Raw genomic sequence first — 19,422 nt, forward strand, 5'->3', positions numbered from 1 at the left:
AGTAACATTTTCTTTACCCTGATACTTAAGGAGATCAATGCCTGGATAGCCAGAGATAACATTCTTCATAGAAAGGGATGCTCAACCAATGACAACATCTTTATTGTAAACACCTTGATTGAACTAGCCAACTGCTGTGATGATCTTCCCTTATACCTGTTATTCGTGGACTTTTCGTCCGCGTTCGACATGGTGGATAGATCCAAACTATGGGCTAAGTTGGAAAGGATGGGCATGCGTGAACACCTTCTGCATGCATGTTAAATGATGTATGAAGATAATACGGCAAGAGTCAGGCTGAATAACCAAGGGTGGATGTCTGGGCTGATTCATGTCAGAAAAGGTGTCAGACAGGGCTGTGCCTTAGCACTGTTATTATTCAATCTGTGTTTGCCCGATTTCGGCTGCATCTTTGTGGAAAAACTGAATGCATTCCCTAAAATTGGGTATAACAAAGTAGGGTAGATTGGCTATGCCGGCGATTTGATCATATTAGATACCACCTACATGGGCATCAGACATAGTGCTTAGGCTGTTTCTACTTATGCTGAGTTGAATGGCCTGAAAATTAATCTTGGAAAAACTCAATTTATGGCTGTTGGACGGAAGTGTTGCAAAAAGGCCATAATAGCCTGCCCTTTGGGTAATTTCAAAAGGGTCACTTGATATTAGTATCTGGGCCATGAGGTAACTTCAGGAAAAACTAGAGTGAATGAGATAGTACAGCAAAATAAGACAGTAAAAATACTGCCAACTATGGCAGCTGTTATGTCCTTCTCAAAGCAGACTGCTGGGTATAGTTTACTCTGCCTCCTAAACATATATAAAGAGAAATTATCTGCAGCTTTCTTATATGCTTTATAAACATCCTACTCAGATTGGTCTTCTTGGTCTGATCATATGGAAGGACTTATCTGGAGAAGGATACTTGGAATTACTAACTATACCCCTATTGAAGCAGTAAGACTAGAGATGTGGTTGACTTCTCTGTCTTCTCTTATTGAGTTTAACAGAAGTAAGCTGTATATCAAGATCAATACTCTGGTTCTAACTCTCTCTTGTTCATCCTCAAATTATCATTGAAGAGTAGTAACTGTGTTGCATTGCAGAAATGTAAAGCAACAAATGAGCAATTTTTGATAGAATTGGCTCGACACCCAACTGGGAGCATGGAGAAGGCGCTGTGCTTAAATCACTTAAAGATTGCATGGAAAAATGGGTTTGGGTGATGAGCCATGAAAAAATTGCCAGCATGAGGTCTTTGAAATTCTCTTCTAGGATGTCCTTTACCTACAAACAGCCGCAAGTTTATATAAAACTATTGCTCTACTTGGCCAATCGTAGAATATTTTTGAATATAAAGCTAAATTGATTGGATATTCTATAGATCAAAGGGGCCTGGATGGGTATCCCACTAGAAGAAAGGAACTGTAGAATTTCCCTTGATATGCAAACAATTGAGTCTGCTAGATATGGCTTGACAAGCTGCCCAACTATGAGACCGGTATATGAATGCTACTTGACTAAATATGTGGGAACATTTGGAATGTATCTCGAATGATGTATTCTGACTAAGGTGTCTGTCTGGCAATAGTTGTGGCTTAACAATTGACATCACACGGGTTTAAAAAACGTAAATAAGTACCTGATAAAATTTGAAGAGGAAGCAAAATTGCTATCAGATCTCTAATATCCCATCAATTTTTCTTTTTTTTGTTGGTAGGATCAATATGGTCACCTACTTACTTCCTTATGCACTGTCAAATTGGTTGGCATATATGAACAAGTGCAAGTGCAAAATATGTGTTTAAATTGTCATATCCTTGATGTTGCTGAATTTAGATGAATGTATTAATTGTTTTATTATACCTTATATGAAATTGTATTGATATTGGGGATAGGTATTTTTTTATTTTTTCCTTTTTTTCCTTTTTCCCTTTGTATGCTGCAATTGGATTTTATTATGTAAATCGATGGACTGTCTCATTTTTGTACTATCTGTTATATATGTGTACATTTAGTGCTAAGTATTTGGGTTACAGTTTTATAACTATATACACAATTAAAAAAAAAATGTTGGAATCATTGATTTTACATTTGCATATTTTTATAAATATAATAATGCTGGGGTGGCCTTTAATTCTACAGCCCTCAATCAAAGTTACGCCTGTTTAGATTGACTATTGAGTAGCCTTCTTCTATTCCTGTAAAAAAAGGGGTTAGGATATAATTTCATGATAAGGTTAGACATTATGGTTGTAAAGATAATAGCAACCATTCTGTTTCACCTAGTAGCAACTCTCCAGTCCTATCTTTAGATCACCAATTTATTGCAAACTATATTGCCATTGAGCACTTCTGTATGGGGCTGGAGTATGATAATACATGTTTTGAATTAGCAGGCTGGCTGTGTCCCCTCCCCTCTACTTGGTGGCTTTTTGACTTGTTCATTCAAGTGCTTATAATACACTGTTTCACATAAAAAAGATCAACCATGGTGGACCCCTTTTTTGATGCCAATCCAACATGTATGTGCTAAGGTTCATTTTCACATTAATCTTGTAATAATGATCATATCTTAATTTGCATGGACAACTGACTAGATATAAGACATTAGCTGCATTACTGTTCTTGTCTCTTTGTTGTGTGTTTACAAATACCAAATTTCACAAAGGTTACGTGCCCTATTGGCCACCCAGTTTGCTGTAGTTCCGTCTGCATTTCAGAAATCTAATTTGCCCCGTAATGTCACAGGTGTACTAATTCATCACAGTTTGTTTGCATCTTTGAAGGCAAACTGTGACTTTCTCAGTTATACTGTTCCAAATCGGTTTTCTTGATCTACTGTCTAATTGGAAAAAGTAAAGACACACATGGTGATATCCTGCAACCTTCTTCTGTCATGTGTTTCTAAAGTTGTGGATTTGGGGATATGTCTGGATTCATTGAGTGCCCTGTTAAGCAGCCTAGTTTGGTGTGTATTAGCCATTAGCCAGCTACTTAATTCTTTACCTTTCCGTTCAGATTCTTCCATAGGTGAACAATCTTGAAAAAGACATAAGGAATTATCAAAATGGAGATTCAATATTTAATATATTTTATAGTATCTCTAATTCAGGAAGAAAAGATCCCCAATGTGATATGATGATGCGGACACTGTGTTGCACATTTATTTTTCCAACTGTGTGCTTGCCAACCTCCTCAAATCTCTACTGCTCCCTCCCAGAACAATCTAGTGAGTTTGACTCTCCCACAAGGTTCAACAAGATTCCTGGCCCCTCATGCTCCTCTCCCAGAGGTCACCTAATTGCCTACGCCCTGTCCACTCAAATCACAAGATGGACACTGACTGGTGTGTCACCCACATAAGTGAATATGTGCTGTTCCCACCCAGCAATATCAGGTAAGTGTGAATTTCTAATAGGCAGATCCCAGGGAATCCCACCTCCTCCCACTCCCTTCCCCAAGAATCACCCAATTGCACATGCCTCACCCACTTGGACCAAGAGAGGGACACTGATTTGCATGCTGCCCACCTTCCTGAGTCTATACTGCATTATCCTAACAAAAACAGGCAAGTGTGACCCTCCCACAAAGTGCCCTAGGGATTCCCAGCTCCACCCTCTCCTCATCCTATTTATCACATGATGGTACATGTCTTGTTAACTTGAAAGAAGAGATGATATGATATGATAAGTCATTAATAAAGTGCATGTACAGAAATATTTCTAGGCACGACAAGACAAGGAAGGGGAGACATAGGGAGGACAAAACAAATGATCTTACTAGGCCTTTTGTCATACAGATTGTGCAAGTGCAAGCACTAGAAGTGCAAGGGTAAAGGAAGTGGGGCATGCAAGGGAGACGGGAGGGGAAAACAGGGCAGAAATGCTCTGAGTAAGGGCAGCCAGGGCAGTGCAGCTCTGGGTAGTGCAAGACGAACAATGGACTGTAGGGATACGGTTACAGCCCGTAAGTGCATGGTAGGCCCGGAGGCAGTGCACGGCTGACTGATCAAGAAAGAGCCTGGTACCCAGTGAGACTCTCGGGGTAGCCAAGCACCCAGTTGGTACAGCAGACAGGTAGGTCAATAGGGGAAGGAGAGAGAGAAATCAGAGGAGAAGAGGAAAGTCTTGAGCTGCTTCCGGAACTTCAGGTTGTCTGACTCAAGTTTCAGAGGAGCAGGGAGGCCATTCCAGAGGGAGGCACCTGCAGAGGAGAGAGATCTACACCCTACTCTCTGCCTGGTGAAGCGTCTAACCCTTAGAAAGTTAGACGTAGCTAAGTGAAGGGCTCGATAAGGAAGGTGTTTTGGAAGAGAGCATTGGATGTTGTGCTGACCCGGCCCCAGAAAGCCTTGTGGACAATGCAAAGGGTCTTGAACTTGATCTTTGCAGCCACCTGAAGCCAGTAGAAGGATTTCATGACTGGAGTGATATGATCCCTGGGCTTGAGGTCAAGGATAAGTCTTGCAGTCCTGCACTGGATTAGTTGCAGTGGACAGAGAGTAGAGGAAGGCAAATTGAGAAAGAGGCTGTCGCAGTAGTCCAGCCTAGAGACAACTAGGGCTCTGGAGACAGTGAGCTTCTGGGGAAAAGTGAGATTGGGAAGAGTCCCTTTGAGGAGGTGCAGCTGGTAGTGGGACTTCTTGGTGACGTTCGAGATGTGAGGAGAGAAGGAGAGAGTGGAGTCGAAGATGACACCAAGGTTTGTTGTCTCGCTGGAAGGTGAAGGAAAAGGGCTCAAGGCGGGTGGCCAGAGTGAGAGAGGGAAATCAGGGACAGGAGTCCCACTGAGAAGCATCTCTGTGTTACTGGTATTAAGGCAGAGATCATTGGAGGTGCACCAATCCTCAATCGTAGAAGGTAGAGATCAGGTGGGCCAAAGGGGCCAAGTAGAGGTTGAAAAACCACGGTGAGAGGATAGAGCTCTGGGGAATGCCACATGTATAGAGAGAGGTGATGGAGAGAAAGGGACCAAGTTGGACCTGGGAGGACTGGTTCGAAGAGAAAGGAGATCAGCCACTCCAGGGCCTGATCCGTGATGCTCAGGTTCTCACCGAGTTGATTGAGCAAGATGGCGTGGTTGACCATGTCGAAAGCAGTGGAAAGATCAAGGAGGATGAGGACAGAAAGAATGCTGAATCAAGGTTAGTTTAATTTAGTTTAGTTTAGTTTATTTATTTGTAACGCACACCGAACCCTTTGGTAACTAGGTGCAAGAACTTAATAGAGGGTTACAGACATAAAAGAGGATTAAGGTACAGATGTGCAAATCTTCCTGGGTTTTCAGGAGAGCAGTTTCTGTGCCTCTGGCAGATCTGAAGAGTTTGTATTGCCTTTTGAAGCAGGCTGCAGGCCAGATTGTCAGAGGATGTGCGCGAAGCCCTCCACTTCCTCCCAGCCATTCTGCACTTGAGTTTCAGGACGGCGAAGTTGGAATCATACCAAAAGTTGCACTTGTGGTAGGCTTCAGCTGGATTCTCATGACAGGGGCAAGAATTTCCAGGGTGTTAGAAATGGAAAAATGCTGATTAGAAAGGGTTGTGTTGGGGTCTCAGTCAGTCACAGGTGTAGGAGGAGCAGAGAAATTAGAAGAAATGTTATCCACTGACACATGCTTCATGGTCCAAATGGCCGAGAAGGTAGGTGGCAGTGCTGAAGAAGGAGCTTTGCCTGAGGGGTAAAGTGTTTCAGATGAGAGGAGAGTAGAAAGTGGTCAGACCAAGAGAGAGGAGTGGCGAGAGGGTTAGAGAGAGGGATTTCCGAGGTGATGATAACATCCAAAGTATGTCTGGCAGAGTGTGTTGGGCCAGAAGGGAGAATGGAAAGACAGAAAGTGTTGCAAACATTGCAGGAAAGCTCAGAGGAGGGATTGGAAGCATCCAGGTGGCTGTTGAGATCTCTGAGTAGAAGTTGAGATGTAGAGGCAAGGAGAGAAGAGGAGAGGTCTACTCATTCAGCGAGGAAGAGCGCAACCTGGCCAGGTGGCCAGTAGATGGTGGCCACAGTTACAGATAGGCCAGGAGAGATAGATAGCCTGCAGACTAGGCATTCGAAGGAGGAGAAGGCCTGTGTAGGGATGACAGAGGCTGGGGCCCACTCCGTAAAGATCAGGGCAACTCCATCTCCGGGACGGTTGGTTCTGGGTTTGGAGATGATCTTGTAGCCCACAGGGAGGATAGTGTCAAAACATGTGACAGAACTGGCCGTAAACCATGTCTCGGTGAGAGCAAGGACATCTAGGTTGAGTTCTTTGGGGATGCAACAGATGTCAGATGAGAGTTTGACAGCAGAACAAGAGTTGAGAGTAGAGACATGGAGCAGGTTGCCACATTTAAAAGACTTCTGTGGAGGGGTACAGGCTTAAGGTACACCCTGCAGAGGTGGTAATGGGGCCCAAGGGTGGGCAGAGGAGGAAGATGAGGGTACCATAAAGGTGATGGAAGGAGCAGCAGGAGACGGAAGGAAGTTGATAAGATACAGGAAAAAGGAGGAGATTGGGCTGAAGGCACTGAACCACGACAGTGTCGTTCAGATAGACATTAATGATGGTATTGTAGGAGTGGAAAGGGGCCAAGAGGACCTCCCACCTAGTGCCGCTCTTAATGGGAGAGGAGGAGAAAGGAGAGAGAACAGATACCATGTGAAGTGTCCTTAGGTCTGGAGAGGGGATGACAAAGAGGATGTCAGTGAGAGTCTGTCTGGAGGAAGCACTAGTGTAGGTATCAGCTAAAGGGAGATCTGGGTTGGAGACCAGGATGTCCCTCTTGAACGTCTTCCTTCCAGATTAGTGAGAAGGATAGGGTAATAGATAGAGTAGCAGTTATAGAAGATGGGAGAGACAGAGAGCACCATACGGGGTGCAAAGAAGTTAGGTGCTGGAGAAGGGGATGAGAGAAGAGAGAGAGATGCACAGCCATGTGGCACAACTCAGAATGTGCAGGGGAAGGATGAAGAAGGGGCCGGGGTCACAGTAAACGAAGACACAGGAGGGGAACAAGTAACTCACAACATTGAACAACATGCCTTGAGAGAACCAGCAACAATGCCACAGTTACCGTAATGCAGAAACACCCACATTCGACTTTCCCTGAAAGGGGTAAAGAGGCATGTTTTTGAGCACAGCACAGTACAACACACCCAGATTCTACTAACCTGATCAGTCGCAGTAGGTCGACGACTGCAACCTACACGCTACAACAGTGGACTCTAGCAGACACCGCTGGAGCAGTCCTCAGCCTCTGATCCTTGACCGAGGAGGCTGCCACGGCAGGGGTGCCTTGGGTGGCCAACTTAAAGGGCCCACAAACAATGGGAGTACGGTGGGAAGAAGAGAGGGAAGAGTCGCAACGAACAATGAAGCAACCGGGCAGCGGAAGGGGGGAGCAGGCAAACACACGCTACGACACGAGAATAAAACATTTACAAATTCACAACTTACTGTGCTACAGAGCACCTGTCCTCAACCCAGCACCGGAGTAGTTGGAGTTGCCTGATGATGGTGGGGATGGCCTGTGCGGACAGAGGGAGAAAACACATGTTGGCGCATGCTTACCTGTTGTCTTTGCAGGGTCCAGGTCCTGGTTCCTCCTGGTCCGAACAGGCCCAAACAGGAATTGTCCTTTCTTCATCTGCCATTTGCTTCGGACGCCTGGATGAGAGACGCCCTTGATCTAAGAGGTAAGTGCATAAAGGAAGAGGCAGGGCTAAGAAGGTGGATGGTGCTTAGGCCAGGTGACCTAAATCCACTTGCACCTGCTCACCAACTGCAATGGAAAAAAGGCTGGAGGGCTACTTAAGTAGGGAAAAATGGTGACAAACCAGTAAGGCACCAACAGTTTAAAGTGATTGACAGGTGGGCCGGGCTTAGACCAGGTGACCGTGATCCACTTGCACCTGGCAGATGGATACTGACTGGCATTTAGCCTGCGTCCCTGAATCTCTGCTGCTCTCTCCCAGCACAATTAGATGTGTGTGACTCACCCACAAGCTACCATTGGGGAATCTGGGATCTTCTAGCTCATCCTCCAAGGTTTTTCCTGATGACATGTGTCTTGTCCATTCACATCAAGAGATGGCAACTGACTGGCATTATACCAGGGTTTCTGGTTTTCAGAGTTTGTTTTGTCAATTTCATTTGTGTTTGTCCAGTGTTTTCACATAATGTAAATATCTATGCATATCAGTGTTTATACATTTTATGCAAAATATAATTTAGTGCAGCAACGTTGTTCCAGTGTATATGAACATCATTTGTTTATTAACATACATACTTCAAAAAATATTAATATCATGGGATATGCAATGTTCTCAATGTACAGGATATTGAGCAAACAGTCTCTCAAAAGGGAAAGTCAGAACACTTTTGCTGAGAAAGCTGTCAGTAAGACCCTGACCCTAAAAGGAATGTAGGGAATTCTTTGTACAGACTGATGTCATTTATCAATATCCAGGGCAGGTTTGATGATGTGTAAGGGCCTGTGTGGCAAAGGAAGTGTAGGGGGCCTAATTTGCATATGTATTGACATCAGTGTGGAATCATAGAAAATTATGTTACAGAAAGTGGCATCATGGAAAGCAAAATGCAATATGTATTTATATATGTATTGGTCATTCATATAGTGCATTATACACAAGCATTTCAAATCACTCCAATGCAGGGAGGGTGAGTAGATAAGTAAACAGAGCTGACATTCTTGATATGCAATGGAACATTCAGAAAGGGCAAGTGCTATGATATGATATGATATGTTTATTTATATGGCGCCTATACACAATGCTTTTCAATTGTATTTGGAGGTACAACATAGAACAAAGAGGAATCCAAACTATTTACAAAAATATGACATAATTATTTGACATGTCTAACAGTCATTTAAAAAATGCAAGAGATATACATAAAAAAAGGAGATAGGGTCGAGGGGTGGCAGGGTAAGACAAACAGGGCAATGAGTCTATCATACATGCCTGAACAGCATTTCTGATAGTGATAAGTGCATGAGACATGTAGCAGGAGGGGAAGGGGAAAGGGTGGCAGGGTGAGGCACACTAGGTACATAGAACTAAGTGGCTGCAGATGTAAGGAGGAAAGTATAAAAACAAAGGGTGGGCTGCACTGCACAGTCCTGGCAGGTACTCTATTAGGCCTCGTAGATAAGGAGGGCGCACATGCAGAGCAATAGGTGGGGGTGCCAGGAATGTATTCAAAAAAGATCACAATGAGGGCAGTGCATAGAAAGGGTGCAAGATGTAAAAGCACAACCACAAAAAACAATGTTTAAAGAATACAAGTTCAGTGAGAGAAGCAGAGTAGGGAGGAGAGGTAGAGAGGCAGAGTGAAAAAGACAAGAGTTAAGATTCAGGTGTAGAGGAGGATGCAGTGGAAAAGTTCAGCCATCACTCATGTGATCCAAAAGGGTTGCAAACAGGTCCAGGACCAAGTTCATTTGGGAGCAGGGTGTAGGAAGCGGCTGCTGCATGGTTTAATGGAGCACAAATGTTGGGTGGGGGGGCCCGGCTCGCCAAGGCCCACACAGGCTCAGACAGGAGGCTTTATGTTGGCCTTGTTGTGGGGGCTGGCTTTCGCCTGTTGGTTCCCCATAGGACAGGAAGAATAATGCACTGGCAGGGAATCCAGAGCAAACTGCGTGGTGTGTTGCAGCCATCTTGGAGCAGGAAGGTTCAATGTAAAATAAAGAATGAGGCATGAGGGCACCATGCAGTTTTCAAATTTGTGGCACAGATTGTCATTAAGGAACTTGGCGGTCATATGCCAGAGCGAAGGGGCAAATAACTAGCGAATTCGAAGGGTGATCATTCCCAAGTTGCTCACCTCCGAAAAATTGATTAGAGCTCTGCAGGCCTTCAGGAAACCAATGTTGCTGTCATGAGTCATCATCGAGCGCTGCCTGACGTGGCACAGCCTGTGATGCTAACCTGCTGCATCTATTATGTTATGTTGGTTCAAATTGTGCACCGCTGCCATTTGTGTGGTCTCCAGGCACATGGAAATGGTTAATGCTAATAATTATGGAGAAATAGAATTAGTGGGTCATTTTGTTTCTAGAGAACATTGAGGAAATAATCAATTCTAAGGTTCCATGTGTTAATATCCCGGCAAACATATTCTGATACAGAAATATCGCCAAATTTTTGCAGCAATTTTGACCCCTGGACCCTGCGGGGGACACTACAGCAACACCTGCATTATTTTAACATGTGCGGGGTACACCCCTGCAACCCTCGCTCCCACAAATTATCCCCCTAAAAATATTGCCTATGGCGAGACAAATGGCCATAGGTATGGCGATATTTTTGGTGGGGATATTTTGTAGGGATACCCTGCTTTTCATGTATAAGTCATAGTGAGATACAATGATTGGCATAGGATCATACTTCAGTTAAGTACTGATGCAGGGATATCAGCCTAGTACGAAACATAGAATCTGGTGTTTTTATCTTTCAATAATACTCTCTACACAAATCATATCAAACCACTCTGGCAAATATACATTCCCCATCTTGAACAGAAGTCTGAATGTATCAGCATACAAAGCAGTGTGAGACTAAATGATTATGTTTGAATTTTGTAACAGTACTTTCAAGTCTTAGGTGCAAAGAAATATGCTGATGAGGCATTCAAGACTGGGGAGGGTTGGCAGGGCGGCAATGCGCTGGTGTAGAAAGGGCCTTAAAAGTGTAGCAATACTGTGCAACAATGTACTATGTCACCAACTCCTTTGACACTCACCTCTCTCTCTCTCATCTGTTGCTTGCCTTATCGCAACATGTGGGCAGAAATTGAAGCAACGAGCCTGGGCGTATGCATTCAGATAATGCAATTACAATGTTATTATGTTTGTATTTGTAAAAGGAAAAAAGTGTTTGTCAGTGGTCTGGGGCTGTTTAGAGGAAATATGGCAAATTTCAGGATAATTTTCATTTTTGGAGTGTTTGCAAAAATGGCTAATCGTTTGCTATAATTTGTCAAAACAGGCCCTCTCTACTGACAAAAATTTTATTTTACAACATTAAAGGATTTAACAGAGAATTTACAGTTCCTGTGTGTGTTTTATTCTAGCACTACATGTATTGGATTAGCCACACTGGCAGCCTGCAGGCACACAAATGTATGCTGCAAAATAAATTGTGCATCCTTGTTTAATTGAAACAAATGTATTTGTCACTAGTCACAGGCTATTTTGAAGAACTGTGGTCAATGTTGAGATATGTTTATTTTGAGGGGTGTGTGAATTCATGGTCACAGTCCTGTACAATAAAAGATGTAAGATATATTTGTTGTTATCTGCTTGTCTTATTCAAACACTACATAAGAGGGCGGGGCAAAATGAGGGGCTGGGGGCACAAATAGAGAAACTGGACAATCCATGTGAAACTATTTTTGTAAATGCAAACATTTGTCACTGGCCAAGGACTGCTGTGAGGTCTTAAGGCCATTTTTGAGATGTGAATCGGCAGACACAAAAATGGATAACATGTTCTGCAATTCCTCAAAATAGCTACTAACCGTTGATAAATATTTTTTTTATACAATATAACTATGTAACACAGAATATGCAGTGTTTTTGAATGAGATCAGCGGGAAGTAGAGGAAGCAATCAGTGAACCCATACTGGGTGGCTTGTAGGGCCCTTCACCCCCCACACCTCTTCCCATCCTTGTTCACACTAAGATACCACTAGTGTGTCTCCGGGAGGCATTTTTTTTCTCCTTGTGGTGTTTTTCCATGGTTACACAGATTTAACTGAAAACTGGAAAGCCTACCTGTAACACACATGCATGATTCTGTGCTTCTCCCTGTCAACAAAATCAGGCAAGTGTGACGCTCCCACAAGTTGCCCACAGTCATTCCTGGATCCTCCTGCTAAGTGTAACCTGATGACACATGTTGCATCATTCACTTCAAGAGATGGACACTGACTGGTGTGTCAACCCCATATCTATGGAGAAAACATCTGTGTTATTAACCCACTCCATTTTAGTGAAATTAGTACCCAGCGAGGGTCAATGAGCTTGTAACAACCGCTCATTGCTCAAGGGCATTACGCGACAGACAAGGACTTACCTGGTGCCTCGCATTTCCTTCTCATTCACATGTCAGGCGCCCATGGAAAGTGAGAAGGGACTATGTGGCGGCCATTTTTATTGTTTACTTTTTTGTTTTGTTTTAATGACCGCCATGGAAACAGAGAAGAGACGACGTGTAGTCCCTTCTCGTGTTCCATGGTGGCCATCTTCTTTGTTTACTATGACCGCCAAGGAAAGGGAGAACAGACTATGTTTCCCAATCCGTGGTGGCCATTTTATATATTTTTTATGGTTGCGATACGCAAAGCGTCTCCCAACCAAGACAAAAACACTATTAGTACTTCGGTCTAACGGGCCAGGGTAGTAATAGCAATAAGCCCCTTGCCATGGGGCATTACCGTGTCAGGTAATGCCCTGTGGCCTTTGTTAACTATGGGCCCTGGGGGCCTTACCTGACACGCTATCGCCCCTCGGCTCAGGGCTTTTCGCATAAGTGTCACACAAAACAAATGTTAAATCTCACTCTTTTACTTGTTCTGTGCCACTCACTACCTCTGACTACCCTTCTTACTCCAACTTCCGTAAATATCCCTACACTTAACTAAATATTCTATTCCTGCCTCCAGCAACAACCTCCTGCCTGTCTAAAAGCTGCCTGAGTCTGAGCAGGAGTTACAGACACGTGCCCACCTATAAACCCTGTGGAAGCATTTTAGACTTCAAGCAATTTATCTGAGGTTCATGTTTGAGGAATCCCTCAACATTAGGGTGATATTGGATTATTTTGGGAAAGTTCATTGAGACGAAGTAATTTGTACAAGATCACTATGGGTACTTCCTAACAGGGAAGTGGAGGTTTAGGGTAAAGTATACACCAAGTAGAAATTACAGGAGTGGATTTTGAAAATCAGTAATCATGTGACAATATTATTCTACATAAAGTAGGTTGCATGTGTTAATACCCCCGCAAAAATATTGCAATACAAAAATATCGCCACATTTTTGCTGCAATATTGAGCCATGGGCCCTGATGGGGACACCCCCGCAACCCCTGCATTATTGTTAAATGTGCGGGGGACACCCCCGCTCCCACAAATTATCCCACCCAAAAATATCGCCTATGCTGAGACAAACGACCATATGTACTGCAATATTTTTGGTGGGGATAATGTGTAGGGATACCATAAAATAAAGTCTCACTAGTCTCTCAGCATGCAAATAACAAGATTTAAGAGGCTCTTGAAATTATTTTCTCAAAACAGGACGGCCATACAAAATACACTGAAATAGCATACAATATTTGTAAGGACAATCAGACTTTCTGGAAGGGCTTATGGCTGGATAAGGTATTAACCTCATGTGTTATTGTTAAAATAGCACATGCAGTACTCCCTTATGATTATGAGGCAAAATGTTTTCTCACACCTTTCTTTTAAACTCTGCCTCCCCTAGGATGTTGAAACGTGTCTGTCCTGTAAGTGAAAATAATAGCACAGTCTTTCAAATTATGAGACAAAAAGATAGAGGGGACCAACAAGGGGAGTATTAACATGGACAACTTGATTCCCAGGTGCTGACCTCCTTGATGGTTAATGCACAAGCCCATCATTACTGGTTCTTCAGTGCATTTCTCTCTACGGGACAGCAACGGTTTGAACTACTGCTGAGCTATATCTTTATTTGAACCTTCCAAAAAAGATATGCAAATGCGTTTTACATTTCACAAATAACCCACAGCCAGTATCTTCAGACATATTGCATTTTCATCATATCTATACCACATGTGTCTTCAGATTGCATAGGACGTTTAACATATGGAGCAGATAAAATGTACAGCATGATGTAAATATGTTTTATATGCCTCAGGTAAAATATTCTAACTAACATCAGGATATGTGGCACCCTGAGCAGCCTGCAGGCATTATAACGTTAACACTAATAGGGAAAATACTGTCTGTCTTCCCCTTTATCATACAAGCAGAGATACATTCATAATGCCTACAAGCCGTTCCTGATATCACCTGCGTAAAGGGTTGTTTCTGCAAAAGACATTTCTGACATTGATATTATAAAAGGCATAATGGCCTCTTAGGGTTTATGATACAGCTTCACTCTGAGAGATATCTCCCTTAATGGTTCAATTGTGGACATTGACGACCTCCAGGGTCTCTGACCACCCACTCTTTATGCAGGCCTGCGCTGTGCCTGGAACTGTTGACACAGTTATGCAGTTAAGCAGCAAGATCATCTGCATGTATAATTATAACACATTTCTCAGAGATTTAAGAACATGTGCATTATGGTCATATAATCACCCCTATGCCAGCACCATTGAAAAGAGGAAGTGCGCCAACCAATGAGCAACCTAAACGACATGACAGGACTAGTGGTTAAAACCCCTTCAATCGCTAAAATCTTCCAAACTTGAGATGCAAGGCACTTTTTTGTAAATGCTCTTTTGTGTTTCCACCCGTACAGCTCTATGAAATGTATCCTGGAATCATGTATTACCTGCCTGGCCCTCACAACAAACTGTTCAAGATATTTGTAGGCTTCGAAGAGTTTCTTATGGAGAGAGTGACGGAGAACCAGGCAACACTTGATGTAAATTCACCCCGGGACTTCATTGACTATTACCTGATCCGAAAAGAGCAGGTATCGTGATTTCTAAACTCTGCATTGTATTTGTGCGAATGTGGGAGTACTTGCCTTATTAGATAGCACGATCAAGCTAAAATAGTTTCAGGAAACTGTTGATGTGAGTGTGATGTAAGCAGTGATGTGAACATTGATGTTATTGAAGAATCTATGTATGATGTCACCAGTGATGTTGCCAATGTTGTCATGGGTGATCTTATTCATGTCCATCGTAATCTGTTTAGTAATGTCCCAAATGTTGCTACTGATTAGGTTTTACATCGTACACAATTACTTCAACTGATTTTTTTTGTTTCTTTATTGCAGTTGAGAGCTATTCTTTAAAATGTAAATAATTGCAGAAACATGTTCAATGAACACATATTAACACCTTTAAATTTCAGTTCATCAAACAGCAATCCTTCACTAAATGATGCTTTCTCTTTTTTTAAAGACAGTGGGCCTCATTACAAGTATGGTGGTACGGTGACAACCGCGCTAACAGCACCTTTGCTACCGTGCCGCCATACTACGAGCTGGGCTCGCGGGTGCCTGTCAACCCGCCAGGTCTGACCTGGCGGGCAGAGCGGCACCCACGAGCACAGCAAGTCAGATGCACTGGTACAGTTGTATTGGGCTCAAATAGGAATGGGGACTGACAGACACCGGCACCCGGCAATGGAGTTTTTACCGGCAAGACTACCTCCAACCTCATAAAGAGGCACAGTCCCTTTTAGTTGATGACGTATATAGCATATATGTTCTAAATTCAAGCAATGCAATGTTTCACGTTCAATCCACCTTCTGTTGCTCTTTTCATAGTTTTCCATTTTGCCATAAAGAAACATTGGGCCTCACTACGACCCTGGTGGTACGGTATGGACGGTGCTGGTATGGAACCGGCACCGTCCATAACCGCACCACCTTATTCTGAGTTTCCCTCGCGGGTCCCTGACAGCCCGCCAGGTCTTACCTGGCTGGCTGTGTGGCACCCACGAGCAGAACTCGTGATTGCACCGGCACTGTTATCAACGGTGCCGGTGCAACCATGCTCCTGACCCCCATTCTGCCTTAATGGGCAGAATGGGGATCGGGAGCCTGGCATTACCGCCTCCCGCAAATGGGCAATTACCGGCCCCTTCATCTTGTAATGGGCTGTTATTGCCCAATCGCGGGAGGCGGTGCCGGTAGCGAGCATGGTGGTAGCCGTGCCTGCCATACAGGCACGGCTACCGCCATGCTCGTAATGAGGCCCATTGTGTTTCCAGCAAGATCAAAACATTTTTTTGTATTTTCATTGCCCATTGGTGTGGAGGTTTCCAGTCCAAGCCTAGGAAGGCAGACAATGCAGGACAGGACAGGGAAAAAGTAGCATAGAGGGTTTGAGCAAGGTAGGGAGGGAAAAGAGGATGAAAAAGCAGAAAATCAGGTGGGAAAAGTGGAAGAGCAGCGCATAGGCTGGAGATAGGCTGGGAAAGAAAGAAGAGACATTAATTGCAGGACATTTGAGAAGGGAGAAGGGAAGAGCAGCCCAGAGGCCTGGGGGTAGGTGGGTGAAGAAATAAAGAAACCATGGCAGACAAAGTAGACATTGGATAGGGGAACAGCAACAGTGGTGGCTGGAAGCGAGTGGAGGAAGTTAACACAAAATACCCTGGAGGAAAAGTAAGAACAGAAGCGTTAAGTGTAGCTGGAGGCAAACAGAAAAGGTATGCAAAGTGGGAATGAAGAGGGTAACAGCAACAAAGAGGTCTGGGGTTGGGTGGTTGGAGAAAACAAAACATGGAAGAAAAAACACGAAAGAAAAGAGGGGAGCAGCACAGTGGGCTGGAGATGGATGGGAGAAGGCCACAAAGGATGCAAAACAGCTGAAAAAAAGAGGTAAGGCAGAAGGGAAGATCAGCAAAAACCAGACAATCAATGGCAGATGAAGTGGAATGGGAAAGGGGTGGAGCAGGAGAGAGGGCTGGAGGTGAGCAGTGTTATTGAACAGAGACAATGGCAGAAAGAGCGGAACATGGAACTGGAAGAAGAGCATAGAACTGTTCAGACAGGCTCTGTTATCAATAATCAATAATCACTCAATAACCAGAGTAATTGCAGGTGCAGAATAGAAACCCAAATGTATTACAATACAGTCCGCTCAAAATGGAGTCAAGAACAACAACTTTTATATCAAAACTTTGTCACGGATGACATCTCAACATTTAGTATCATAAAACCTCTATTTTAGTTTTGGATTGGACATTAGAGTACATGATATACAGTTATCTATAAGTGAGCCTCATTGTAATTGGTTTTTCCACAAATAATAACTCATCGTAGGATCAACCTTGTACAAGGATACATTTCTACTACATCAGTCAATAGAAGAAGATGACATGATTGGGCAGTCGTTCGTTCATCTGGCCTTGGACATGGTTATGCTGTGCCAAGGAACATGGTGGGGAAGGAGAGGTGGGCAAACTGACACAATCTTGTGAAAGTAAAACTCCCAAATTGTTCCCATGCTTGAGGTCCACCTACCATCTTTGTTCATGGCCTTGGACTACTCGTCTTGGTGTCAGGATGTTCTAGGGATCTGGCAGGTGGACTATCTCATTGGGCCTTGTGTGAATGGCCATTTTTCCGGTCATGTGGTGAGGGACCACAGTGCTAAAATAATTTTGACCATTTATTGGGATTTCCCTACTGTTCAATGTGTTTGATTTTCCTCCAGTAACCACATGCAGAGCTTTGTGTTGAATATTGTGGGATCATTTGGCACAGTGGCTACCTGCACCTGATATTCAAGGATGTTTGTATTCCTCACTGCTACCCACTGAAACTAATTAACTTTAATAATTCTGCTTTGTCCTGGGAAATGTTATCTGGTGTGGTTTCAAATTGCTAAGCTAGATTCCTTTCAGCATTCTGACCTTGGTGCAGGGGGCTTGTCTGCTCCGTGAGGCCCGAGATTGTGTGTTAAGCAATTTTATGTGAAGCTTCAGTATTTCAGGATTCAGGCCTTGCTGGTTCTGGTCTGTCATGTTGAAACACTTGTTTATAGGCGCGTTACAAATGCCATATCATATCATATCATATCTGCATTTCATGCATGATTATGTTCTTCGTGTCTATGTGCAAATAAAATATTCTTCATGTCTGTGTGTGAGTGTTCTTCATGTCTATGTGTGAATATTCTTGATGTCTATGTGCACTTGTTTATGTCTATGTGTTCTTTCTATCTGCTAAGTGTGCCTTGTGTATGTGCGTGTCTCACCATCTAATCATTCCCTACCTGTATGTGTAACCTTGCAACTACCCTGCTTGTGCCACACCATCTGTTCCACACTAAACAGCCAGTACATGGCTCACCTCTTAGTTTGTGGCTACTGGCTTACCTTACTGCACCTTCCTTAGCTTATATTTATGTTTGTGATAGTGATGGGGGATAGGTGGAGCTGTTGGACGTGTGGCCAATACTGGTGCAACTCTCATCTACATTACCACACTGCCCCCTATAGTCAATGTATTGACCATTCCTCCATTATTTTCCTACATCCAATCATATTCATATTTGGGTATCCATATTTGATACCCCCCTCATGCTGCCCCCTTTCTCTATGTATTCTTCTGGCCCACATGTTATAAAGTAGCATTCCCATATCTCATTCAAAGTTGACCCAATGTTCTGGATAATATTCAGGGTTGCAAGGTGGTTCAAACATAGTACCTGGTGGGCCCTATTGGTCCTTCAATAAGGTGCATCTGTTTGGATATGGATATGCACCAGGTTGTCTTTACCCAATATCACTGTCATCATGTGTTGCGCTACGTCCTTCTGGCCTTTCTTCCTGCATTATGAAATGATTATCTGCAAAATGCGGAGGGATGTTAATGCCAACAGTAGAATTGCCAGTAATATTTTAAACACCTTATCTAGCTAGGTAGGCACCCATGAAAACAAAGTTGCAAACCAGCATTCATCTTCAGCTGGACTAGTTTCCTGGAACATTTTTGAGTGCAAATTCTGCAGAGACGTTATTTTATCTGTCGAGATCCCATTATCCCCATTGTGGGCAGGTTTATATGTGCAACAACTTGAACCAATTTTTGCATGCACGCCTCCCTCCATAGCAGTGAGGAGGTTGAGGACATACCTGATCGGGAGAGTCATCAATTGGATTGCTCTCATCTCTTTCTTAATCACATTAAAGCCTTTCTCTGTGGCATTAATGTGGCATTAATGGCATGTAGTAGTTCCCACAGAGTTATTTGCAACCACTTTCCATTTACTATAGCTTGTAGGTTGGGTGCAAGAAGCCATGAGAAGAACATAGATGCCTTAGAGAAAAGTCTATTCCCAGATGGGATCTACTCCATTCCATTAAGGGATTCCTTTGAAAATAAATATCCCTTTTTCTATGTTTCCGTAAGTGCTTCTGGTCACTTTCCAACAAGTGGGAGTCTACAATTTGAACCAAATCACTTTGGGGCTCCACCAGTGGTGGTGCATATAACATTGCTATCTAGCAGATAGCACCCCAATTTGGTGGGATCTGCATGTAGGCCTGTGAACCATAGGTCCACTAGTGGTCCAATAACACTGTGCCTACTTTTATACCCGACAGGTCTATGATGCGTTTACATCCTTCATTTTTAACTATCTGCTCTGTGCCATTGTTTCTGAAGCACAGTGACATGCTTTTTATCTTTGTTATGTGTATTGGCCCTTCTTCGTCATCCACTCATG

General features: G+C 43.4%; 1 protein-coding gene across 1 annotated transcript in view; it reads left to right on the plus strand.

The window, feature by feature from the left end:
• Nucleotides 1–19,422, plus strand: part of LOC138566774 (cytochrome P450 2A13-like) — a 300,408-nt gene that overhangs the window by 134,021 nt on the left and 146,965 nt on the right. The window contains exon 5 of the mRNA XM_069644422.1: nucleotides 14,529–14,705. Coding sequence (XP_069500523.1) covers nucleotides 14,529–14,705 — 177 coding nt within the window. The remainder of the gene's footprint in view (nucleotides 1–14,528; nucleotides 14,706–19,422) is intronic.

Source organism: Ambystoma mexicanum, chromosome 2p, assembly GCF_040938575.1.
Source record: "Ambystoma mexicanum isolate Mex_15411 chromosome 2p, UKY_AmexF1_1, whole genome shotgun sequence".
NCBI lineage: Eukaryota > Metazoa > Chordata > Amphibia > Caudata > Ambystomatidae > Ambystoma > Ambystoma mexicanum.